Here is a 27494-nt window from a genome sequence, read left to right as displayed (position 1 = left end):
ACAGTGGGAAGATCTGGTGGGTACAGTGTTAGATATTTGGAAAATTAACACCTTTGGTTGAAACATCAGTAAAGGATTTCACTACTAACATCAGCAACATTATCATCAGCATGATGTGTGTGCTTGTTAGGCGTTCAGTTGTGTCCAACTCTTTGCAATCCTATGGACTGTAGCCCACCAGATCTCCTATATTACAGGCAGATATTTTACTTTCTGGGCCACTGGGGAAGTCCCATCTATCTTGTGTATATTAATACATTTACTCATCACAATAATCCTCTGAGGCAGATAATGTTAGTAACCCATTTTACAAATGAGCAGATTGAGGGAGAGAAAAATCAAGTGTGTGACCAGTGTCACAGGGCTACAAGAAGATGCAGTCAAGATTTGAACCTAGCTATTGTTTCCTGTGTCCATGCTCTTAACCACGTTGCTCTGCTGCTTCGAGAAGGCACAGCACTGCCTCTAAAGAAAATATAAAGTTCTAATTCAGCAAGTGATCTGATAATGAAAGTTTGGAATGCCATCAGGGATTGGGTACAGGAACTGAACTGCCATTTGAGACTTGACAGGTGCATAGTAGTAATAACATTTAATCTATGACAGGAAATAGCTCATCTAACCCTTGAAACAACCCAAAGTAGTAGGTACTTGATTTATAGATAAAAACTAGTTCTGAGAAAGATTCAATAACTTGTTCATAGTCAATAGTCAGGAGCCACTATGAATTTAGGCCATCTCATTCTAAATCTGTGCTTGTATTCACTGTCCTCATGGGTCTCCGTGCTGGACACAGTAGAATCCTCTGCAGAGCCTTTCATGAATACTACAGCCTGGGTCCCATCTCTGATTATTCTAATTAGTTGGTCTTGGGTGGGGCCTAGAAATAGGGAGTTTATGAAAACTCCCCCTGGGAATTTAATGTGCATCGAGAGCCAAGATCACTACACTATCTGATATTGTTCCTCATCTTAAAGTTAACTTTTGTCTCAACCCCCTAAAATGCAATAATCTAGGTTATCCTTTCCAGGATGGGGTAAAGTATGAAAAGAACACTTCATGATTGAAAATCTCCAATGCTTTCTTATATAGGTTTTATTGTATAAGACATGGACATTAGATGTGAAATGGAATTCTTTACCCAGCCACATATAACAAGGTGTCTGAGTAGGATGTCATAATTTTAAATTCATTTTTTTCCTAATTTTCCTGACAGGTAATCTTCCCAGAACATATGATCTATTTAAATTGCCTTCTGAAATGTATTTTTATCTTTAGTACATCTGGCCCACACATCCTCTGATTCACAAAAGGATAATATAGAGGTCAACTGAATCATGCTACTTTACGTTTGGTTAAAATGTCTCACCAAACTAGAATTTAGATAACAGTAGAGATTTGTTAACTCATTGTATGAAAGCCTGCCATTCTGTGGTTTTATTTATTTCTTTTTAAAAGTCAAAGGAAAAGAAAGAAAACATTGAGCTAATAGGCAAGTCTGAAAAGAATAAGAATGAAGAAATACAACCCCTAAAATATAACACCTGACATCTGTTTATCGTGTGTTAACTATTTGATGAAGTGGAAAGGCATATCTGGGCAGTTTATGTGACCAGATAAAAGTAATTAAAAGAAACAAGCACAAATCCAACATCTCTGTTTTAGCAAACACCTGTCTGTATAGGCTTTGCACTGGAAGGGTTGATAACACTTGCAGAAGCGGTCAAACAGAAGTTGGTACTGTGTTCCAGAGACAAACCAATGTCCAGTGGCTAAGTGCTTTGGCTTATCTGTGAAATGTGGCTAAAGACTCAGGAAGTAAGAAAGAAAGCATGGATATAAAATCTGCTGTGATAATGAGGGTCAGGGAAGCAAGGTAATCTGAAACCACAATTTTAAGTAAATTGTAATCTTCCTATACCAAGGTGTACTATCATAAAACAAATATAACTATAATGTGTGGAATTTTACTTTCATTTATCTTTTTATTACATCTATCAAAAGGCAGGTTAAGTCTACCTGATAAAAATGTTTCTCCACTGGAAAGAGTTACACTTTCTTGAAAATTCAATTGCTGGTAAATAAACAGTAAAATACAGACTTTTCTATCTTTAGGAATATATCAGAGTTATTTTTTAATGATTTTGAAGTCATAGAGGTCATCTTTCATCCTAAACTGTGTAATAGAATTTAATTGATTACTAGATTTTTTTGGATTAACTCCATAATTTTCTCTTATTCACATTCTCTAGAAAATAGACTATTAGTCAAAGATAGAGCCTCTGAATTTCAGCTTCATTTTTACCACCAACATAAATTTTTAAACTTCACTATCATTTATAGAACTTTGTAGTCAGACATGATTTCTTCATTGAGTAAAGAGTTTCATTTCCAAAAAGTATATTATTTTCACTCCATCTCTTTTAATGTCATATTTACCTGGTACAAATAGTTTTAATAAAAAGCAACATATTCATAATATAAAGAACACTGGATAAGGATCCACAGGATATAAACCCCCCAGTTCCTGGGTTATCCTGGATTTGAATCTCTGCTTTATACACTGTAAGCTACGGACAAGACACCATCTCTTCATCTGTCTTCACTTAAGTCTCTCTGTGCCTGACTTGCAGTGTTGATATGAAGACAGTGATATATGTGAAACTGCTTCGAAAATCATTAATTACTTTATAAATGTAGACACTGTAATCAAAACCTTCCTAAATCATGACATCTGCATCTCATTCTTTCACAGGAAGATAGAGAAGTGTTTCTAGTCATGTGTCACATGTATCTCAAGAGTGGCGGATAAAACCCTGATTAGAAGAAACTGGCTTCATCTAGTGCCCTTGAACAACCATTTAAAAACTTCTCTGCCTCTCTGATCCCATTTATGATAACTGTATATATTCCCCGAGGTGGATGTAGAAGAAATAAGAGCCACACACACTTTTGTTCTGTGCTACCAAGGAGACACAGACCATTAAGTTATCAAACGATATCACCGTGCAACCTGTATGTTCTTACTTCTAACATTTTCATCTTACAACAGTTTTTTTTTTTTCTCTGAAAGATTGGGCCTACAGCAAGATTCTCTGATTAGATCATATCTCCATTCATCTCATTTTTTTATTTCTCAGAACACAAGAAATGTTTATTAGGTATTTTCACTGTATTTGTATCCAAGTCAAATGTGAAAACATAGCTGTCTCCTGCTTCTCAAAGGCAGGAGAGAAAATGAAAAGGGAAACTTGAAATCTGCTTTGTTGGTTTGGGTGCATTTTCTCCCCACCTCTGTCCCTGACCCCACGGTCCCCATTAGCACTCTTCTAGCAGCATCTATGGGTTTCTCGGGTGGTTCAGTGGTAAAAGAATCCGCCTGCCAATGCAGGAGACGCAAGAGATGCAAATTGATTCTGGGGTTGGAAAGATCTCTTGAAGTAGGAAATGGCAACCCGTTCCAATATTCTTGCCTGGAAAATTCCATGGACAGAGGAGCTTGGCAGGCTATAGTCAGTGGGGTCGCAAAGAGTTGGGCATAACTCAGGATACACACACATATTGGCATCTATACAGCCGTGATATGGTTTAATGATGTCTGTGTGTGCTTTCAAAGGCCACTATTGCTGTTTTGACCATCTCTTCTGTGGGGACTGAGAGTGGGCCTTCTGTTTTCTCATAACGCAGACAATAGCCAAGACAGTACTCAGCATATGCTTCACAGGCCAACCGGACGGACAGCCTGGCTCCCCACTACCTGGCCTGAGGGCCAGAAATACTGAGGAGACAGGACTGGGCAACTAGGGATTCTGTGCACCCTGTAAACAGACGTCTGTTGCCCTTACCCGCTAGTCAAGCAGGATGATCCAGTGTTTCCCAAACACAGCCTATGCTTTCCCATGGCCACATTTAATTATGTTACTTTGCTCATGATGCCCCGCCCCCACTTTTAAATATTTTAATCATCTTTCAAAGATGTCTCCAATGCCAGCCACAGCCCTGAGATTTGTGCATTTCTTCCAAAGTTTTGTCAGCTATCTGTCCTAAGATGGGTCTTCCCTGCTGGTTCAATGGCAAAGAATCCATCTGCAATGCAAAGGACGCAAGTCCAATCCCTGGATCAGGAAGATTCCCCCAGAGTAGGAGATGGCAACTCACTCCAGTATTCTTGAATGGGAAATCCCATGGACAGCGGAGCCTGGTCTACAGTCCATGAGATCACAAAAGAGCTGGACACGACTTAGTGACTGAGCATGCATGCATCTGTTCTGTGAATCTCTATGACTCTTGATTCATGGCCGTCTTAGGTGGCAACACATTCTTTGTTGTATACACTTATTTATTTATTTTCCTATTGCTTGAGCCCTCTAGTAAGAGACATTAGCTGTTACTTAACCCCACTGTAAGTTTTTTTTGACTCATTAAGTGAGGATTACAGCAGTAAACCTATTTCATAAAATCGTTTGGAGGCTAAAATAAATTAATATAATACAGAACTTAGACCAGGGTCTGTGTGCGTGTATGTGTATGTGCTTAGTCACCCAATCTTGTCTGACTCTTTGTGACCCTTTGGGACTGTGGCCCACCAGACCAGTGCTAGTACATTGTAAATATTGTATGTTATTATTTTTCATAATAATGCCATTGTACCTATCATATGTATTATGAATATGTATGTGGATATTTTTGGTGTTTTTTTTTAAACTTAATTTATCCTTCATTATGCTTGCAGCCTAGCCTAGTTTCTAATATTTAGTAAGTTCTAAATAAATGTTTTTAAATAAGTAAATAAAAAAATACAGGCCCATTGCCATTGCTTCAATTCTCTAGTGATAGAATTTTGCCTAAACTGAATTGACATTGCTTTAGTTTGATGAATTCCTAAGCTATTCAGTGATTTAGTGAGGAATATATCTTTATAAAACTTCCAAATGTCCTCAAATGCAGGGTATAATATGTAGTTTTTTATTCATTCACTTCGCTCCGCTGTTCATAAATGCAAATCTCAGTTAAAGTACCTCAATCCTTATCTTACTATTTTAATTACATGATCCATTACAATGTAAAGTGATTCAAATATCTAAACAGAATATTTATAGTTAGAAAGCTAGTTGACCTAGGGATTCAACCGTTATATTAATATTTGTATGTGCTAACTCATTGTTGGTTTCTATAGAGTTTTACCCTGAACAGTTTCAAGAGCTCTTGCAGACAAAATTAATAACATTAAATCCACTATCTATTTGCATATGAATTTCTTTAAAATTTTTAACAGACTTGATTTTATAGACAAGTTTTAGGTTTACAGCAAAACTAAGAGCAAGATACAAAATTTCTGATATATCCCTGCTCCTACACAGATATACTCACCCCCATTATCAACATCACTCACCAAATTGGTTCTTTTTTTTTTTTAAACCAAGGATGAATCTAATTTGATACATTCTAACCACCCAGAGTCCATAGTTCACCTTACTGTTCACTCTTGGGGTCCTACATTCTATGTGTTTAGGCAAAAGTATAATAACCTATATCAAAGATTTTCATTGCCAAGTATTATTGATTGCCCTAAAAATTTGTGTTCTGAGCGTCCAGTTCAAGATGGTGGAGTAGAAGGATGTACACTCATCTCCTCCTGCAAGAGCACCAAAATCACAACTAGTTGTTAAGCCATTGACTGGAGAACAGTGGAACCCATCTTAAAAAAGATACCCTATGTCCAAAGACAAAGAAGCCACAATGAGGTGGTAGGAGGGGCGCAAACATGATAAAATCAAATCCCATACTTGCCGGGTGAGCAACCCGCAAACTGGAGAACAATAATACCAAAGTTCTCCCACTGCTGTGAAGGTTCTGGGCCCCATGTCCGGCTTCTCACTCTCGGGATCCAGCAAAGGGATTGGGAATCCTCAGGGAATCTAATTATCTCATTGTTGTTTTAATTTGCAGTTCCATAATACCATATGGGAAAGATGTGGATCATTTTTTCATATGCCTATTTGCCACATGTGTATCTTCTTTGCTGTGGTGTCTGATAAGATCTTTGGCTCATTTCTTAATCAGTTTATTTTCTTGTTGAATTTTAAAGGTTCTTCGTATACTTTGTTAACAGACCTTTATCAGAAGTATCTTTTGCAGATATTCTCTCTTAGTCTGTGGCTTGTCTTCTGTTTGTCTTGAGTTTGTCTTTTGCAAAGCAGAAGTTTTTATTTTTAATAAAGTTCAGGTTATCAACTATTTCTTTCATGGATCTTGCTTTGGTGTTATCGAAAAAGACATCACCATAACCAAAATTGTCTACATTTTTTCCATTATTGTCTGTGAGTTTTGTAATTTTGCTTTTAGGTCTATGATCCATTTTGGGTTAACTTTTGTGAAGGGTATAAAGTCTGTGTCTAGACTGATGTTTTGCGTGTGGGTGTCCACTTGTTTCAGCATCATTTGTTGAAGAGACTGTCTTGGCTCCATTGTGTTGCCTTTGTTGTTCTGTCAAAGATAAGTTGACCATATGTAAAGAGGATTTTCTTTTTAATTTAAGGAGCTATTTTAAACTTTATATATTCTATTGTGAAACCCTTCTTCAGGCAAATGCCATGGCCTGCTATTTGGGAATGAATAACTGTCTAAATTAAGAACCAGAAAAATCTTTCTCAGAAGATATGTAAAGCTGAAGATAAATTTCATTAAACTAATTTATCTAAACTTCATGTAAGATTACACACTCATGAAGTTACTTCTAGATGAAAATGGATATCAGACACACCCTGATTTCCATTAGACTAGTCCTGGTTTCCTTTAGGCTATGAATATGAAGATTAGGAATTATTTTCACAAGCAACTGAAATCTGCCAAACAAATCACTTGAAGCATGAAAATGCTAAGCTACTGCCTCACAAGATGTTTGCACTTAGTGGCAGAATGAAGTGGGATGAAGTTCTTTTTACAGTAATTTTAGAATAGAAACAGCAGCACCTTTAGTGTTTTGATTGGGGCCCCCACAAAATAAAATGTATTTCACTATTACAAGTTAAAAGCTTTCAGATTTCTGGACTAAAGAAAATGATGTTTTTCTCCCAAAGTGAACTTACTGGTTTTATTGAGTCTCTTCTATTTTGATTTTACATGCCAGTGTAGGGGAAATAAGTTTCTTTAATATATAACAATGTTGTTTTTCCTACCACAAAAGTTTTCCATTTTATTTTTACCTTAAATGCACTGCAGATTTACTTTCAATAGGTTTGTTCTATTATTAACTTACCAAATCTAGTATAACTTTTGGTTGTTTTGGGTACATAAAAATATATATTTGTCTAATGTTTCTTAAATAGATCTATATTTAGGTAAGATCTAAGTATCCATCCTGCCAATATACTTACTCATCAAAACTATGTGGGAATGGTAAAGGTCTGATAATTTATTTGAATGGAAGCTAATAAACTGAGATGGGGTGAAAATGACTTTTAATAAGCAAAATTATTTATTGAGGCTACATATGTGTCTCACAGGTTTCTGTGATTAAGAGATACTGATACTGCTCTGCTACTAAATGATATTGATGGTGTTGCTAGTTCCACTCCACAATTTAAATGTAAAACTGTAAAATGGGAATACGTACGAGTATTATGGTGTGTTGCCACATCAAAAAAACATAAACCTATATATTTATAGTTAGAAATAACAGCTTTGTCTCTAGTGACTTTTTCCCAAAAGAAGAGCCTCTTGTGAATTTTACCTGCCTTCAAACTGAAGGCTTAAGGCTAGAAATTTTATTTGCTCTTCTACCATGTCTTCATTAATTTATGATTCATCTTTTCTGACTGTTGATCCTTCATATTTTAAATTCTCTGATCAATAGAATTGACTCTTCTAATTCTGTATGTCAAAGCTAAAAAGTATTCCAGCCTTATAAATACTTATTGGGGATAGATTAGCAGCAGTATAATCTTTAAGAACCTTTCTATTTAATTTGTTCAAAGAACACTTATTTTCTGATAATATAAGCTTAGAGGTCTTTTGTCTCATTTGTCAAATAACACTTATTATCTAACACCTGAGGAGTATAATCTTTGGGGGAAATTGCTGGGTCTCTAAGTGGCATTTTATGTTTGCTTCTGGCTTAGATTTCAGAAACCACTTGCTTTTCTGTTTTTTATATAAATGACATGTGCAAAACTGTGATGATGACAATGCTAACCTTTTATTACTCAGCTTGGATTTTTCCATTTGGTTCTCTTTGACCCTCACTCAAATTATCAAAAGCTCAGAAAAAAAGAAAAAAAAGATGGCTGTTAGCAATAGTCAACATAAATGTAAACCTGGCTACCTCTTCACTGACTCTAATCTGTCAACTTGGAAACATAAATGTATCCATTATTTAGCTTCTACTTAGTTTTACTCCAAATTAAAGCATATTCTTAAAAAATTTGATATAATTGGAGTATTCAAAACACCATAATGATTTCTAATTCTTACATACTGGTATTTTTTGTTTCCTTTACAGAAGTTTATATTTTTTTAACTTAGGATTTTGAAGCTAAAACTGATTTCAAGGTTTTATAATTGTCAGTAGCAAAGCTTTACATTTATGTCTGGTATATGCTTTTGTTCTTATTATAGGAATAGAAAAAAGACCTTTCAGTGACATCTTTTAACTATTGTTTGAAAAACAAATCTTAATCAGTGTTGTCCTGTAACCCTTACTCACATCATAGTGAGTGGAAACTCTGTATATATAATGCCCTCCATTTTTCACTCCCATATTACACCCCAAGATTCAGTCCAGGATAAAGTCACACAGTTCCACTATAGTTCCCCTCCCCAGGGTCACCAATGATCTTGATTTAAAATGTTTAGAAACTGTTTTCAGGACTTTCCTTTTTTACCCTTGATGAAGCAAGGATTACTTGAAATTCTCTGTCTTTGGCCATTCAAGCTGTTCTAACAAAAATATCATAAGTTGGGTGGCTTATAAACAACAAACACATATTTCTCACAGTTCAAGAGGCTGGGAAGTCCAAAATCATGGTGCAATCAGATTTGGTATCTGGTGAGGGCCCTCCTCCTGGTTCATGCATAGCTATCTTCTCACTGTGTTCTCATATGATGGAAGGCATAAGGAATCTTTGTGAGGTCTCTTTTATCAGGGCACTAATCCCATTCATCAGAGCCCCACCCTCATGATCTTATTACTTTCCAAAAACCTCCACTCCCTAATACAGTCACTTTGAGGGTTAGGATTTTGACATATGAATTTTGAAGGGACACAAATATTTAATGTATAGTCTCTCCTGATTTTCCCCCCTCCCTCCAGGTTTTTCCCTATGCTTGTGAATAGTTATTCTAGTATCCTTTGCTGAATCGTAAAATCTAGACCCCAGAAAATTTGGAGCAAATTTCATGTCTATGAATCATCATGATAGAGATATAAATTAAAGACATTGCAGTGGATAAGATCTCCCAGACAGTATACAGTCTGTAAAAAGACAAGAGGAACAAGTGTGGAAACCAGGAAAACCTAGTTTATAAAGAGGGCTGGACAGTGCAGATCATAGATTATATTTAATTTTTTTATTGAAGTATAGCTGATTTACAATGTTATGCCAACCTCTGCTGTAAAGTGACTCAGTTATGCATAAATATACATCATTTTTCATATTCTTTCCCATTATGGTTTATCACAGGATATTGAATATAGTTCCCTGTGCTATATAGCAAGACCTTGTGTATCCATCCTATATATAGTAACTTGAATCTGCTCACCCCATACTCCTAGTCCTGCTCTCAGCCACCTTCCTCCCCCGTAGCAACCACAAGTCTGTTCTCTATGCATAGACTACATTTAAAAACAAACTTGGTTGGATAAATATCCAAATTATTACAGTTTTATTGTGACACATAGTTTCAGCATTGTATCAGTGTATGAACAAAAGAATAACCTAGTTGTTCAGGTTCCTTTCAGACTTTGGGTTCCATAATTGTAAATGACAATAACATTTTTACTTTTACTGCCACAACCTTAAGCAAGGAGTGGATTTTAGTTGTATCCTTCACATTTTAGTGAAAGGTGGCTGAATTCAAACCATGCGTGAAGTGAAAGTCAAAGTGTTAGTAGCTCAACTGTGTCCGACTCTTTGTGACCCCATAGACTGTAGCCCCTCAGGCTCCTCTGTCCATAGAATTCTCCAGGCAAGAATACTGGAGTGGGCAGCCATTCCGTTCTCCATCTTCCCGACCCGGGGATCAAATCCAGGTTTCCTGCAATTGAAGGTGGATTCTTTTCTTCTGAGAAACCAAGGAAGCCCTGGTTCAGTAAAGGTGGTGGTACCTCACAAATGCAATCACAACTGTGATGGATTAGAAACAAGCATTATCATATAGGGCTGGAATGTAGTTAAAAGGGTCAGGTGCCCAAGCTTGAAATTCACAACTGTAGTTAGAACTGATGGATCTAAGACCAGAAGCTGTCCACCCTGTGCATCACCCCTTAGGGAGACTGGCTGGAAATGGCCTCAAGGTGTGAGGAGAGCTTAGACTTCAAAATCCACTCTCTGTCCTCTGCGCCACATAACAAAGTATCAAAGTGCTTAGATGTCAGAATGCCACCATACTTTTGAGCCATCCTTGATTTTACCAGTTATTAATATGTCATTAGATATAACACATTTTTCCAAAGTATATATGATTGTAAGTGTAAAGAATTCTAGAAAGACACAATTTTTTTAGTGTAAATAAGTCTTAAGATCCTTTCATTCCTGAGAAAAGAGTTGCTTTCTATATAGCCTGTTATACAAAATACCAGTTTTACATAATAATCTTGAAAGTGCTCAATCAACTTTGGCTATTTTTTGTATTTGGAAGCCATTTTCTTCAAGACATTTTTAGGCTTTTGTGTTTGTTTATATAAATGCCACAAAGCTTAAGTTATAATGTAAAAATTATTCCATTAGGTTTCAACCTCAGTACACACACACACACACACACACACACACACAACTCCTACACAGTTGCCCACAGTCTCTTTATTAAGAGACTGATTTTGAGCTTGTGGTGTCTAGGTTTGCGAATAGGATAAAGGAAATTTTCACATAATTCCTGAAATCTTTGAAAAGCATTCCTGTTACTCAACTAGTAAAAATTTCCTTGGTGTGATTTTAATATTATGGATTTTTAAAAATATATTCTTGATCTACTTTGTGAAATATAGTGGTCAGGCTAACTGATAACAAAAAATGGCCATATCAACAATGTTTTTAATACTGATCATACAGACATCAACCAACTTGTCAATCTCTGTAGTAAAGTCACATGACTTTTCACATTAGCATTTAATTGAGTCCGCAGAGGAGAAAATATGATTTAAATAGAAAAGAATGTGAAATATATGTTATATGTATATGAAAAACAGAATCATTTTTCCATACACCAGGAACTAACACAACATTGCAAATCAACTAATACTTCAATAATAAAAGAAAATGAGCTTCTGCATCAAGCTCACTATAAAAACATTAAAGAGATTTTTTAGCTTCAAGATTTCAATGGAAATCAAAGACTGCTGCTTCTGGCTTCCCCAGTGGCTCAGTGGTAAAGAATCTGCCTGCAATACAGAAGACTTGCAGACCTGCTGATTCCATCCCTACATTGGGAAGATCCCTAGAATAGGAAATGGCAGCCCATTCTAGTATTCTTGCCTGGGAAATCCCGTGTACAGAGAAACCTGACAGGATAAGTCTATGGGATTGCAAAGAGTCAGACACAACTGACTAAACAACAACAAATAAAATAAATTCCATTGAGCTTTCATTGGCCAAAGTGGGTAACAAATCAAATTGATGAAGTCATGATGCAAGTCAAATACCCTTGCACACCAAGGCTGTTATAAATTTAATAATGCTTTAATGTGAACACTTCTAATTTTTAAAGTGTAGAGCAATGGCCTAATCATTTCCATCAGTTTTATTAAGTAAAAAAGCATAAATTGTTTGAATAATCACTTGGAGTTCTTGGTAACAAAATGTGATCTATGTTAATGCAACCAAGCTCCATCTCTTTCTCAACATGCTTTTGTACAAATAGAACTGTCACTGGAGTTACTTAGCTTTCTCTACAACCACCAATGTGTTCCAGTAATTTACACTTCATGCCTCTTTCAGAGATTATAAGCAAAAGCTAGCAATTCCAGCTTCCCAGGTGGCTCAGTGGTAGAAGAATCTGTCTGCCAATGCAGGAGATACAGGAGACAAGGGTTCCATCCCTGGGTCAGGAGGATCCCCTGGAGAAAGATATGGCAACTTACTCCAGTATTCTTGCCTAGAGAATCCCACGGACAGAGGACCCTGGTGGGCTGTCCATAGGGTTACAAAGATTTGGACACAACTGAAGAACTGACCAGAGCAATTCCAGAGAAAATAAAGCAGGTCCCTATGCTTTCTCAGTAATTCCCCCTTCTAGTTGTAGTGGAACTGATTTAAGAAAGAGGAACATAAATTCCTTTACTCAGTTTCCTTTTTCTTTTTAAAGAAAGTTCTTTAAAATTTCACTGTCTTTCACTATACTTTAATCCTTGATGTAATTAATTATTTTTTGATCTGGTAAAAGATACAGAAATGTTCAAAGGAAGCAAAGTTTATGGTTTCTAAATGAGATAGTTCGATTCAGTTTTATTCAGGAGTTATCTATTGTAAAAATTTCATAGCTATTGCTGTGAATCTTAAAAGTATTGCAAGAAGTTCCATTTAAAATATATTTGTTGTTTATTGTGAATGTTATATTGTTCTAGTTACACTTTTTTAATACTATGTGTCATTGAAAAAATTGTGTATGGCCCAATATAATAGCTAAGACATATAATATAATCAAAGTATTTAAATTAAAATTTAAAAACTAATTCTTATTTTCACAGGTATCAGCTCTCCATTTGGTATATTAAAAATACAGATTTATTAATATTAATGCATGTTGTTGAAAATTTCACTCCTTTATTTCAGATCCAAGAAGTTAGCAGAGATAATGAGCAAGAAAGTCACCATGAAGAGGGTATTACCTCATTTTCTACATGTTCTCCTAGTAAGTGCTTCTCTATGTTACATATTGCATAACACTTAAATTAAGGTACTTGTAACTGGTAAAGTCAAACTGAAGAGAGTGTGGAAAAACACAAAGAGCATTGGAAGACATTTAATTAATGGAATGATTTGAGCATATCATCTGGTAGAAATATTACTACATTATCTTGCTAATTTAAATAGTTCTAACAAGTTCAGTGTTTAATAATCAAACCAGCAGTTTTTCCTACCCAAAGAAAGTACACTAGTCAGTTTGATATAAATGTTCTGCAATAACTATATTTTTTTAATTTTTTTAAACAAAGTCACATTATTTTCAGACCTCAGTTTTCTCAGATAATAAATGAGAAGTTTGCACTAGGTCTCTCTAAGGTCCCCGCTGGCTGTAATAGAATGTAGTTCTATATATAATGACTGAAGACTATTTCAGCATCTTCCTCCATGTACATAATTCTACCCATCATGCCAGACTCCACTGGTTCACAACAGCTTGCTCACTGGGCTAGTCTGACAGGCATCTCCCAAACAACATTTCTAAATCTGAAAGCCCCCAATCATGCCCAAATCTACTCTACCTGCTGGCACTGCCATCTCAGGAAATAAAGATTTCTTCCTTGTTCAATTCAGTCCCAAAACTTGAAGTCACCATTTTTTACTTTCTCTCCTACCCGACATCCAATGTGTCAGATAGTACTGTGAACTGTTTTTTATCCACACTGTCCACTCAGGCATCAGCTCTCCCCTGGATTGTCGCAATGACACAGTGGCTCTTAATGGAGCACCATTTTCTACTCCCAACAGAGACTGCATGTCAATGAATGGAGATTTTGTTGTTGTCATGAGTTGAGAAGGGAGTTTTGTTAAAAATTCTGCTAAATATCCTGCAATACACAGGACGTGCCCCAGGAAAAACAAGATTATCTTCTCAAAAATGCCAGTAGTATTCTGTTAAGAAACCTTGAAACCGTTGCCTTCCCATTTGCCCCTAATATTCTGTATTTCATGAAGGAACTAATCACACTTCTGTTCCAAATTCTCCTATTCTCCTATTCTTACCACAGGTCATTTGCACTTTGAACAGTTCACAGTTGATGCTCCATAAAACTGCCTACCAATTTTTCAACGGATGGAATGACTTGCAAATCAAATAATATTAAATACAGTTCCTTAACTAGCATACTTTGGCAAAAATCAGTAAACTCTTCAAACACTAGGGCAGCACACAAAATCATGCTAAATGATAATGTAATCAATTGATGCACTAAATTTTAAAGTTATACATTTTATTATCATTTTAATGATTTATTATCATTTTAGTGGTAATGAAAGTGATGTAAAGCCCATCATTGATAATGACCATGTATTTATTATGACATTTAATTCTCAGAAGTACTACCTATAATAAGACATTATTTCACTTATTGGTACAGAACAATGTCATTTCTACAGACTGTTTGGACGTGAAACTGTCACTGATATGAAATTCTGTGTGATTGGACTCAGGCCTCTGACTCTTTCCTTAGAGAAGAGGTGAAACATAGAACACCCTAAGTCAGCAAATTTCCATTGGTATCATCATTTCTGTGAATTTTCCTAAAACCCACTGACCCACTATGTATGACTCTCGAAGGCTGTATTCCAGGTTTGGGCGTATTTGACAAGGACTAAGGAGACCCTGTTGCTTAGACAGTGTTTACATAAAATAGAATACATAAACTGAACTTGTAGACATAAAGGTAGCTTTAGGAATTGCCTATAGCATTAATGTAATTCTAAGTTGATGATCAATTTGCCCAGACAGGAACAGTGAAGTCCTTTTGCTAGCCTGAGCAATGATTTCTTTTCAGCCACTCCATCATTTACTCCATCAGCATATCTAGAAACTACTTTATTTCGGGCTGTGTTTGGGGTTAGAGGCAGAAAGATGAATGAGGTCTGTGCAGAGAATCTGTGCAAGAACAAAACACCGTCTGCTCTGCCCCAGCTGATAGTTAAAAAATCTTGGTATCAGTTCTAATACTGGCAGCTAGACCTTTCTTCTTTCTCACATGAAAAATGAGAGAAATTAAAAATAAAATTCATGTAGAAATATGCAGTACCATCATGGACATGATTTTCCCACACAACTAATTTTTTTCTCCTGTTGCTAAAAAATGTCTACAGTGTAACTCTTTTTTTTTTTTTTTTTTTAGTTGGAGGCTAATAAATTCACAACATTTCAGTGGGTTTTGTCATACATTGACATGAATCAGCCATAGAGTTACATGTATTCCCCATCCCGATCCCCCCTCCCTCCTCCCTCTCCACCCGACTCCTCTGGGTCCTCCCAGTGCACCAGGCCCGAGCACTTGACTCATGCATCCCACCTGGGCTGGTGGTCTGTTTCACCATAGATAATATACATGCTGTTCTTTCAAAACCTCCCACCCTCACCTTCTCCCACAGAGTTCAAAAGTCTGTTCTGTACTTCTGTGTCTCTTTTTCTGTTTTGCATATAGGGTTATCGTTACCATCTTTCTAAATTCCATTATATATGTGTTAGTATACTGTAATGTTCTTTATCTTTCTGGCTTACTTCACTCTGTATAATGGGCTCCAGTTTCATCCATCTCATTAGAACTGACTCAAATGAATTCTTTTTAATGGCTGAGTAATATTCCATGGTGTATATGTACCACAACTTCCTTATCCATTCGTCTGCTGATGGGCATCTAGGTTGCTTCCATGTCCTGGCTATTATAAACAGTGCTGCGATGAACATTGGGGTGCACGTGTCTCTTTCAGATCTGGATTCCTCGGTGTGTATGCCCAGAAGTGGTATTGCTGGGTCATATGGCAGTTCTATTTCCAGTTTTTTAAGAAATCTCCACACTGTTTTCCTTAGTGGCTGTACTAGTTTGCATTCCCACCAACAGTGTAAGAGGGTTCCCTACAGTGTAACTCTTCATATAAAGAAAAATTCCTCTTTGTCTGTACTCTGCCATTTGTCTTCTTTAGCTGTATTTAACAAAACTTTGAAACAACAGTTATTTGCTTTTCTATTGCACTCATGACAGCAATTTGCCTTTTCCCTCCAATATAGAATCCAAAGTTCATTTCAAATTTTTGTGAATACTTTATTTAGAGCAGAATTTCTATAAAGAAAATATAAACCACAAGTTTTAAGATTTAAAGTTATTGCATTATGTATTTTTCTATTTTCTTCCTGAGTGGCTAGAGAGCATTTACTGTGTACAGTATAAACACAAATAATGGAATCATGATTCTTAGAGTAGAGGAAATTTGCCCAAATCATTTGATTAAGTTTCAGAATAGAATAGATTTTTTTGGTGAGAGAACTGAGCCTTAACAATATTTACCTACTCAGCTCAGTGCCCTGTGATGACCTAGGAGGATGGGATAAGGGGGTGGGAGGGAGGCTCAAGAGTGAGGGAATATGTGTATATTTATAGCTTATTTATGGTTGTTGTACAGCAGAAGCCAACAACATTGTAAAGCATTATCCTCTAATTAAAATTTTTTTTAATTTTGAAAAGTAGAAATTTTTAAAAAAATTTTTAAAAAGTAGAAAAAATGCTTACCTACTATTGGTAATTTAGATGCCTTCCCAATGGAAAAATATCAACACTTTATCAAATAGTACTTTTAAGAATTAAGGTATCGTCTGATGATAAATGTTAAATAATAACTAAAGAAGAATCACAGACTCATTTGCTCACAGTATTTATAAGATAAGGTCTTTGTTCCTTGTCTTTACCTTGTCCATTAACTTACTTATTACCTAGGTTAGTCATATTGTTGTCTACTAAAAATATGGTAATAAAGTCATATACTGAATCTGCTCAAGCAAAACTCTAGAGAATTGGAATATTATTATATAAGTAGTATCAGAATATTACATATTATTATGTGTATGAGAGTGTCATAAACTGAAGTAGCAAGATGTAATGGCGCTCTCTCGATAAATATTTTAAAAGCTCAATAATGGCTATTCACCAAAACTATGCATTTATTAGCTTTCTCCTGTATCAGTTCATAAAAGTTTAATTAATATTACCACCACTTCTGTACCAAGTTACAAAACATTAACTGCCTCCAGATGGAGTGTTTAAATGAAATCCTACAATCTTTATCATAAACAGCCGTACAGAGCCCAGCTCTCCACCATCAAAGCTGGCTTTACAGGCAGACGGCAGAAGAAGCCAAAGTGAATGAAATGGCAGCGGAAGAAAAAGAGCATGAATCGGGCTTGGAGGCAGAGCACAGTCCTCCAGAGGCTGACAGTGAAAGTGAGAACCAGTACGATGACCTGTATGTGTTCATTCCTGGAGACAACTCTGAAAATAATTCCCAAGAGCCCCTCGTGTGTCCCAGACCACCTCTCCCCCCACCAAGACCTGTAACCACTGCCTTCCAACTGGAAAAACCTCACTTCCCAGTACAAGGTAAGTGTAAGTTTAAAACAACTTTGAGACTTTGACACGCTTACACAGCATATAGTGCAGCAGTGGTGAAGCTATACAAAGATCAGCGTTTAAAACCAAGAAAAACTTTCCTGCTGTTCTTTAAAAACTAAAACCTGAGAAATCAGCTAAGAGGTACCTGCCACTAACTCCCTTCCTCCCTCCCTCCCTCCCTTCTTTCCTCCTTTAGTCCTTCTCTCTCTACCTTTCCTTACCCCTCACTTCTCTTCTTCGTCTCTCCCTCTCTCCTTTTCTTTCTTTTTCCTTCCAGGAAGGAAGTCTCATTACCAAGCTTTCTGTAAGTAAAAAAATAAAATTTGGAAGCATTCGGTCACTCTTCACATAAAATGAACCTCAAGCGTCATGTGGAAAAGTAAATGACAACTTTGGGTATTAAAAGTGCCCTTAGTTTTCTGGCAAAAGAGAAAAGCTAATGTGTTACAGATTTGAAAATGAGCTTGGGCACAGTCACTCAGTCGGAGCCGCAGGGGAAGCAAGTGGTAAAGGGTTTATCACACCCTGCATTGAGACCAAAGTCTAAAAGCCCTCTGTCTCACTAAAGTGGAAGTTAAATGACTGTGATAGCATTGTTCCCAGATGCAGGAATGAAGCTGTGTAGCAGCAGAGGTGAGAACAGGAGTCGGGGTGAAGGGCGGGAAGCATCCCCAGGAGCTTCCATAGTAGGCTTATCTTCTGGAATGTTCCACAGCCTGGCAGACTTTTCTGCTCACTCCTACAGTCACTAATTACCACCCACTTTACTGATCACTCTTTCATGTTTACTTTCCAAATTCATAAAACATTCTTACAAAGAAAATTTAATAAGGATGAAAGAAGCATCTATTATTAAAGCCCTGTTTGTCACTGTACTTGAGTTGTCAAGTCCTGCTGCTGCTGCTGCGGCTAAGTCGCTTCAGTCGTGTTCGACTCTGTGCGACCCCAAAGACAGCAGCCCACCAGGCTCCCCCGTCCCTGGGATTCTCCAGGCAAGAAGACTGGAGTGGGTTGCCATTTCCCTCTCCAATGCATAAAAGTGAAAAGTGAAAGTGAAGTTGCTCAGTCGTGTCCGACTCCTAGTGACCCCATGGACTGCAGCCCACCAGGCTCCTCCATACATGGGATTTTCCAGGCAAGAGTACTGGAGTGGGTTGCCATTGCCTTCTCCTGTCGAGTCCTAGAAGGCTGTAAAGTCTATAAAGACTGTTTTTTAAAAGTGAATTTTGAAACCATGAAATTCAGCATTTGTGTCATTGAAGGCATTATCTCTATAAAGGTTCAACTTAATCAACATAAACTCTTACTAAGATTATGTACCTTATAAGAGATGGAAAATACTTCTTAATGAAAAGTATGGGAAACCTAGTGGGTACTTTCTCAATTCATTCACTCATTCAACAAACACATATTGATTACCTGGCATGTGCTGAGATAGATCAAGGATGCAGCTATATCAATACTGGGAGTGGGGGGAGAGATGTAAATTAGTATGTGCTCACTTGCGTGCATGCTCAGTCAGTCAGTCATGTCTGACTCTTTGCGACCCCACTGAACATAACCCTGGCAACAAAATTTGGGTGTATTTTTCTCCCTTTTATAGATGTGAATAGTTTTATGTAGTTGTTAAAATCAGTAAGAAAACAAGGTTGTTGTCTTATATCAGGTTAAAGCTATTAAACGAGTTAATTTTTAGCTACTTTTTAAAGGGAGCTAAATAACTTAAATAAAATTTTAAATCCTGTTTTTTCTAATGTGAATTTCCATATATGGTATGTTGGTTAAGAGGTTAAAAATTATTCCACAAACAGTAATTTTCACCAGATATCTAGGACCACAAGTATAGTGTTGACTAATATATCTTCTGAAAATTACCAAATATAAAAAGCAACATCATACAAAAACTCACTCCTGTTATTTAAAAACCAGATTATTACATTTTTCAATGCAGTGTTACTTTTAATTACAGTAGGAAATGGCGGCCCTTTCCAGTATTCTTGGCTGGGAAATACCATGGAGAGAGGAGCCTGGCAAGCTACATAAAGTCCATGGGGTTGTAGAGTCAGACAAAACGGAGTGACTGAGCACACTTTTAATATCATATTTTTTCATGGGGCTAATATTGGAAGTGAATTAAAAGTAAAATGCCAGTACTTTTTCTTATAATTCTTTGACTGAGATCTTTGAAAGTAAGACTAGAAGCTCCCACTTATTTTTCGCTGGAGACTGTATATGTTCTTTGACTTTAGCTAGTGATAGCTTCAGGAATTGTTCCGTACAAGTTTTTTCCTGCCTTCAAGTCACTGCAAAACAGAAGCCATCTCATGAATGCTCTAAGCATCAAATTTCTTATGATGGATTCATGAACATATTCATTGGAGAAAACAGTCACATAGAACACTTTTCAGTTTATAACTGACATCCTGTCTCTTTGTATCTTCACAGCAAACTTTCAAGGCAACAATCATTATGACCCCCCTTTGATTTGGGCTTCCCTGGTAGCTCAGCTGGTAAAGAATCCACCTGCAATGCAGGAGACCCTGGTTCAATTCCTGGGTCGGGAAGATCTGCTGGAGAATGATAGGCTACCCACTCCAGTATTCTTGGACTTCCCTGCTGGCCCAGCTGGTAAAGAATCCACCTGCAATGCGGGAGACCTGGTTTCAATCCCTGGGTTAGGAAGATCCCCTGAGGAAGGAATAGCTACCCACTCCAGTATTCTGTCCTGGAGAATTCTATGGACTGTGTAGTCCATAGGGTAGCAAAGAGGTGGACACAACTGAGTGACTTTCACTTTGACTTAGATCCAAGACCCTAGAGCATGTAGTTAGAATGTGTCAAATTCTTCCATGGACAGGTTTCCTGGGCTTTTAGGATTCTTATCTTTGTTTTCCATTCTTTCCCAATTATTTCAAAAATTGGATTATAGGAGTGATATATTTTAATCATTATTTACTAGTGTACAATCTGATTTGAGAAAACTCAGATCCAACTCCAACTTGAAAAGTATAATCTGATATACTGGGAAGTGAAAAGTGAAATGTTTTCTTTCTAGCGCAAGCCCAACTTTAGAAAGAGTTGAGAAAGGAGGTAGGTGGAGAGACAAAGAGAGTTAACAGCTCAGGAAATCAGTTCCTAAAAGTAAGATAGTTGACACATTCCACTAAAAATGAAACTGTACGCGTGTTTCCCACACACTTAATCTGATTTCACCTAGGATGCTGTCAGTGAAGCAGAAGTCATGAAGTCAGAATCTCAAAACCATTTTATTCACAAGGGAAAAGGAAAGTCTTGGAGATTTTAAAGTTAATGCCAGGCATGTTAGCATTCATACTTCTTGGGTTAAACTAACTAAGCTAAGACTCAGCAGGGAGGTGATCTCGGGCTCTCCTTTGGTCTCGCCTCATAAACCTACCCAAAACAGTTGCTGAATCTTCTTATAATAATACCTTTCTATTCTGCTCTTACTCCCTACCTCCTAAGTTTTCTCACTAAAATATCCATTAAGTAAGCTAAAAAATTTTTATCAGATTCTTACTAAACAGAAAGGAGACTAATTCTTCCTTAGTTCATGAGCATGAATCTCAGAACAACACAGAGAATTAACAATTTTTCACTCAATAACTGAAATAATTTCCATTTTTATTGTTTTCATTAATACTTTAACACTTGTCAAAAGGACACATTTAAAAAATTTTTCTCATCGTCTGGCAGAGAGAACCATCAAAATTCTCTTCAACTTATTAATTGATCACAGTATATAGTATCTTTCTCTTCCAAATAAACTGATGCTAGAATATTTTAATATGTTCTTATAAAAGTATGTAAAGATTTTGCTGAATATGAAAACCATAAAAAACTACTGAATAAAGACTATTTATTGACCATAAAAGATTAATTCTTGGGAAATTAATCTTCAAGCCATTGATTTTCTATGCCATCTTTTATTTCATGAACTCGACTTTCAATATCCTTTATCAAGGAATGAGGTTCATGTTGACCTATAGAAATCAAGAGATCCAGCTTGAGACAGTATAAGAAACTAAACAATGGAGCTTTTGGCTATTCCCCTCTGTCATTTTCAGAGAAATCGATTTTAGACAAAATACCTGGTTCAATCCTTATAAAAGGTAAAATGACTTCAAACTTTTTTTTAAAAATTTGAAAACGCTAGGCTTGAAAAACACAGGCTTTCAAAGTACTTGATATTTGAGGCTTAGTTTTATGATTTGATTTCCTGATGTTAAATCATTCATAAACTATGTGGAAAGTAGTTATATGCCTATTTGTATGTTTTCAAAGAATTCCATGTCTTTAACAAACTTATTCCAAGAAGTTGACAATTACCGACTGAAGGAGAATATGTTAGTAAATTACATGATTCACTTTTCTCTTTTTGGAATTGATACAGTAATATACAAATTATTTGGGGGGATAGTTCAAGCAACTGACAGATGGACACCAATAATATTGTATAAAATATAAATAACTACCATTCAAATATTTTATAAGCAGGGAAATTGTTGGAAGGCCAAATGGAAAGAAGTCAAAGTTGGTGTGATTTCAGTGCAAGATATGAAACAGGAAGTGATTCCGAAGAAGAGAAGAAAGAAGATGAAAAGGATCAGGAAGCGGAGGAAGACCCATACACTTTTGCTGAGATTGATGACAGTGAATATGACACAATTCTGGCCAATAGGAGTATAAAGAAAAAAATTGGAAGTCGCTCATTCATTATGAACAGACCTCCTGCCCCCACACCACGACCCACAAATATCCCTCCAAAAGAGGAAACTACACCTTACATAGCACAAGGTAATCTGTTTTGTTATTGCTGTTACTGTTTGTTTGTGTATGTGTTTTTGGAGGATGTCCTGTCCTTTGGTAGGCTCTAAAGCCTCGAAGATTAAAAGTATGTTTTAGAGTCATAGTTAAGTTGTGGTGGCCCATTTTTTAAGTTAAACACACAATGGATAAAGAAAATAAGGACAATGTGTGGGGTTCTGGTTTGTAATTGTCCATTAAGAAGGGTAGTTTTGACTCTGAAACCGTAGTATGTGCAAAGAAATACTGTTTGGTTCTTCTTCCATAATTCTATAAGAGGAAGCTCAATTCCCGTGAATAATGTGCAACACAAGAAAAATGTAGGTACTTTACTTTATGCCCCTCTTCCATTCATAATAACTTTAAAAATCTAAACAATTTTGAATACTAGAATCTTAGATATGCAACGCCAGTTTCTTTGATAATTGTACTTCACCCCCAATGATTAAGATTCACTTCATCCATGATAGAATTTTTGCTTCATTTTAGATTTCAATTCTTTGTCATTCTCAGTTAAATCTAAATATAAAAAACATAAAAATTCCTTAGAGCTTTCTTATATCAATAACCCCAGTAGGGTGTGTTGACTTTGCTATTTTTTCCTAACATCCTTGTGTACTCTGGTTTGGTGCATTCCATGAGTCACTGGTGTCTAAGACATGACTTTTATTCATCAGTGTATCACAGACACATGCACTTAACCGCACTTTTGGGGTTAGATACCACCCTAGGGACTGAGAATGTGAAGTAAACCAATGTTTCCATCCTTAGGGTGTTCTAAGCAACATCTATGCAGATAAATATATAGTACAATTTGACCTTTTATTAGAAATTTTTGAATAAAATATTTGAGATTAATCAAAATGTTTGGGTGATAACTAAAGATAAGAGACAATGTATTATGCATTCAGATAATCTAAACCAAGTACACAAGCAGAACACTTAAATATATACCACAGATTCACTCAAAAAGAACACAGTTACTCATCTGTGATCAGTATATGCAAAAGAAACGATTCTATTGTGTAAACAGTATGTATGAAGAGATTTGTATAAGAAAACTGAGCAAGTTTTTCCACTGTCGTTTACACCTAACAGTGATCTGCTGATAACGTTCAAGACACTATTAAAAACAATTAGAAACCAATAACAAATTAATAAAGTTTTCAGCTAAAATAAAATGTCAGCTGGAACAATTATTAGATTATTAAGGCAAGGGATAAGTTGTAATTAGAATTTTTCACATTGTCTAACATAGTGGCTCTAGGATATTATATCCAGGCCTTCATATCAGCAAATTCCACACCTAAGGATTCAACCAACTGCACATCAAAAATATTCAATAAGAGAAAATTCCAAAAAGTGCCACAAAGCAAAGCTTGAGTTTGTCTCCAGGGCAACTGCTTGCCTAGCATTTATATTGTATTTTTAGCTAATTATATAGCATTTACATTATATTAGGTATTGTAAGTAATCTAGAGGTGATTTGCAGTAGACAAGAGAATGAACATAGGTTATAGACAAATACTGTACCACTTTATAAAAGAGACTTGAAAAGTGAAAGCATTAGTCTCTCAGTCGTGTCCAACTCTTTGCAACCCCATGGACTATAGCCCGCCAGGCTCCTCTGTCCATGGGATTCTCCAAGCAAGGATACTAGAGAGGGTAGCCATTCCCTTCTCCAGGGGATTTTCCCAACCCAGGGATCGAGCCCCAGTCTTCTGCATTGTAGGAAGACTCTTTACCTCTGAGCCACTAGGGAAGCCCAGAAGAGACTTGAGCATCTGCAGATTCTGGTATGGAGGAAGGAGGTCATGGAAATAATTCCCTGTAGAACCTGTAGAACCCGAGGGACAGCTATACTAGCTCTTTGACAAAGTTGTTAAATCCCAATAAATATTTTTTTGAAGAGGGAAGATAGACATATAATTTAATGAAAGAATTTGGTTATTTGCTAGAAATTTTTGAACAGCTACATCATCATCTGTATCTCAGTCTTTAGGGAGTTCTCAGGACCACAAAGACCATCCTGTGTTTCTCTACTTTTTGCTCTTTATCTTCTCACCCTTCTGTCAACTGTCATGTTCTTGTTTTCCATGGATTCATTCTTGTGTTCTATTTGTTCTTTTTCTGTATCATTCATTTCTCTTTGTTTACTGGTGGTGGGGGCAATGAAGTTTAATTTCTTTGTCATGGCTTTTGTCTCATTTTGCTTTGATTCAAATTTATAAATTTCTGTGATATTTCTTTCTCCTTAGTTCTCATATCATCTCTGTTATCTCTGCTTGTTGTTTGTCTGTTTGGTCTGGAACTCTTGATACCTCCATCAGATAGGTGACTCTTCCTCACTGTGCTTTCATGGTGAAGAATGAAGCACTGAAACCTAAATGGAAGCTTCCCCTGCTCACTGTGGAATGCACTGTAGGGCAATGATGTAACCAGCTTTCACTGGATTATCCCAAAGTGTAACTTTAGGTAGATCTAGTCTCCTGTTTTTCAGTATATCTGGAATAAATTCCTACTAATTGTAACCTAATTTATATACCTAGTTGCCAGCACTCTGAGATCAGAGTCTGGGAAGAAGACTGGGAAAGTTCACCACTCAGAATGCGCCATTTAACTTGTTTGTCCCTGTGTTCAATCCAGTGTCTGAAACTCCTTTCACCCACTGTGCCTCGTGTGCCATGGTCCTTCTATTCACTTTCTCCAAGAACAAACTGCCCATCATAGATGATTGCCTTATTTCATTGAAGAATGAATTAGAAGCAATGCCTGCGTTAGACTGCCAACCAAGGTCCATGTTCTATAAGAGCATTGGGATGGTTCTCCTCATTCATAGGTTTATTAATTATATAAAGTTTTATTAAGAACCAGATGATAAATTCTTTCTGTGTATTAATTATTCAAATCCCCTACATAACCATGGTACAATTTGTCTTTTATATAGACACACAGGAACTTTAAAGAATCTTAGAAATCTTAGAAATCTCACCTACTCATCCCATGTCCAACACCTATCAATATTTACAGGAAATCTTTCATTCAACTACACAATCAAATTTGTTCTCACAGCATTTGTGTTATATGCATACAGAGATCACTGTTAATATGATTTATTTTGTTTTTGTTTTGCACTTAAGTATATACAAGCAAGTATGATTATTTTCCCCATATTTCAAACCAGTAGCAAAAACTGAACTATAAATGAGGTCATCAAAGTCCCTTTCCATTATTTCTTCCTTTTCTCTTTTACTGGGATATACTTGCTGGCCTCTTCCTTTTATGCTATTGATTGTTGATCTTATTGTTCTCACATTATCCATCTAACATTGCCTCATCAGCCAGTTCTTTTTTGATGTTCTTTGCATTTCATGGGATAAATGTCTTTCATCACGGCTTCCTTTTTTCTTTCCTAGCTCACCCATCTCTATTAAATAGAATATCCACCATTTCCCAGAAAGCCATCCATTCAATTTGAAGAATATTAGTTTGCTCTAGTTCTTGCCAGAGCACAGAAGCAATAGCAGAATGTTGCCCCATCCAGGGTATGTTAAAGTAGCCAAAAGAGAAGGGTGCGGAGTGGGGGATGGAAGAAGAATGCAGATGCAGAAGCCCAACTTACTGTTTCAAAAACTCGAGAAAGTGATAGCAAAGTGACTAGGCAAATAAACCAGAGAGATAGGAAAATCATGTTGGCTTTTGTGGGATAATAGAGTATATGTGTGTATGTGTCTGTCTGTCTGTGTATTTAGTTGCTTAGTCATGTCTGACTCTTTGCCCAGGAATTGAACTCACATCTCCTGCATCTCCTGAATTGCAGGCAGATTCTTTACCACCGAGCCACCATTCAAGTGATTAGAAGCTTGAAATTTTCACTCTCTAGAGAAGGGAGAAAGACTGAAAGTGGATTAAAGATCAATCATGACTGTGTGGGGAAACTTCCATAAAATGCTGATATTATGGGTTTTCAGGGACTTCGAGGTTGACATGCCCCCAGATGCTATGGGGACAGACTCTCTTGTGCCAGAGACTCCCAGAGTTTGCCCTATATATCTCTTTATCTGGCTGTTCATCTGTATCCTTTATCATATTCTTCAATAAACTGGGAAATAAGTGTTTCCCTGAGTTCTGTGAGCTACTCCAGTCTTTAAATAGAACCCGAGGGAGGTTGTGAGAATCTCCAGTCTGTAACCAAATCAGACAGAAGTTGTAGGAAGCCTTGGGACTGGCATCTGCAGTAGAATGGAAGCAGGCTTATGGGACTGAGCTCTTAATCTGTTGATCTGACACAATATCCAGGTAGATAGACTCAGAATTGAATTAGAATGATGGAAATTGTGATATATTCATATGGGGTTGTAGGACTTGGTTGGGGGGTAAAGCCCACACATTTGGTGACCAGAAATGTCTGAAATGAAGGGTGAGAGTGGTGTGAGATGGAGACACACAGAAAAGAAAAGCCCAGGAGGAAAGTTGGGTTTTCTCAATACTGCTTTGAAGGTAGGATTCAGATTCAGCTGATATTACCTAAGCAGAAAACTTCATATATTTGAGATTCAAATTCCTCATTGTAAGTTGGGAACAGAAATAATATGTACCTTAAGGATTGTTGGGACTTCCCAGGTGTCTCAAGTGGTAAAGAATCCAGCTGCCAATGCAGAGATGCAAGAGACATGGGTTCAATCCCTGGATCAGGAAGATCCCCTGGAGGAGGGCTTGGAAACCTACTCCAGTAATTTTGCCTGGAAGATCCCATGGACAGAGGAGCCTGACAGACTGGGGTCACAAAGAGTCAGACACAACTTAAGTGACGGAGCACATAAGCAAATACAAATAAATGACAAAAGCGACAAGAACCACATCAATGTGGGTAGAACACGAGACTTCACTAGCACTACAGAGGATGATCAAAAGAATATATCAGTCTACTGATTTCTAAATTTCCCATTTTAAACTAAGTATTCTAAGTACTCCTAGTTTGAAGAGGGGAGCCCATACATAATGGGACAAACTTCTAGAATATTCACTTATAGCTAAGCATTCTAACTTCTTTCATGCAGCATAACATATCAGACAGAAAATCTATTTCCTCCATCACCACTATCCCCTGTCCACAGAAATGTACCTTATTAATACAAAATTGAATCCA

At 36.7% G+C, this 27494-nt stretch overlaps 1 protein-coding gene across 2 annotated transcripts in view; it reads left to right on the top strand.

The window, feature by feature from the left end:
- Window positions 1–27494, top strand: part of BANK1 (B cell scaffold protein with ankyrin repeats 1) — a 306464-nt gene that overhangs the window by 242072 nt on the left and 36898 nt on the right. Inside the window, exons 8-10 of one of the 2 annotated variants that reach the window (XM_065907388.1) lie at window positions 12987–13065; window positions 17207–17509; window positions 22037–22336. In XM_065907388.1, the coding sequence (XP_065763460.1) occupies window positions 12987–13065; window positions 17207–17509; window positions 22037–22336 (682 nt within the window). Of the gene's footprint in view, window positions 1–12986; window positions 13066–17206; window positions 17510–22033; window positions 22337–27494 lie in introns of both variants that reach the window. The other variant, XM_065907387.1, reaches the window with a different exon arrangement.

The sequence above is a fragment of the Muntiacus reevesi genome, chromosome 16 (genome assembly GCF_963930625.1).
Source record: "Muntiacus reevesi chromosome 16, mMunRee1.1, whole genome shotgun sequence".
Lineage (NCBI taxonomy): Eukaryota > Metazoa > Chordata > Mammalia > Artiodactyla > Cervidae > Muntiacus > Muntiacus reevesi.
This window is presented reverse-complemented; position numbering and strand designations above follow the sequence as displayed.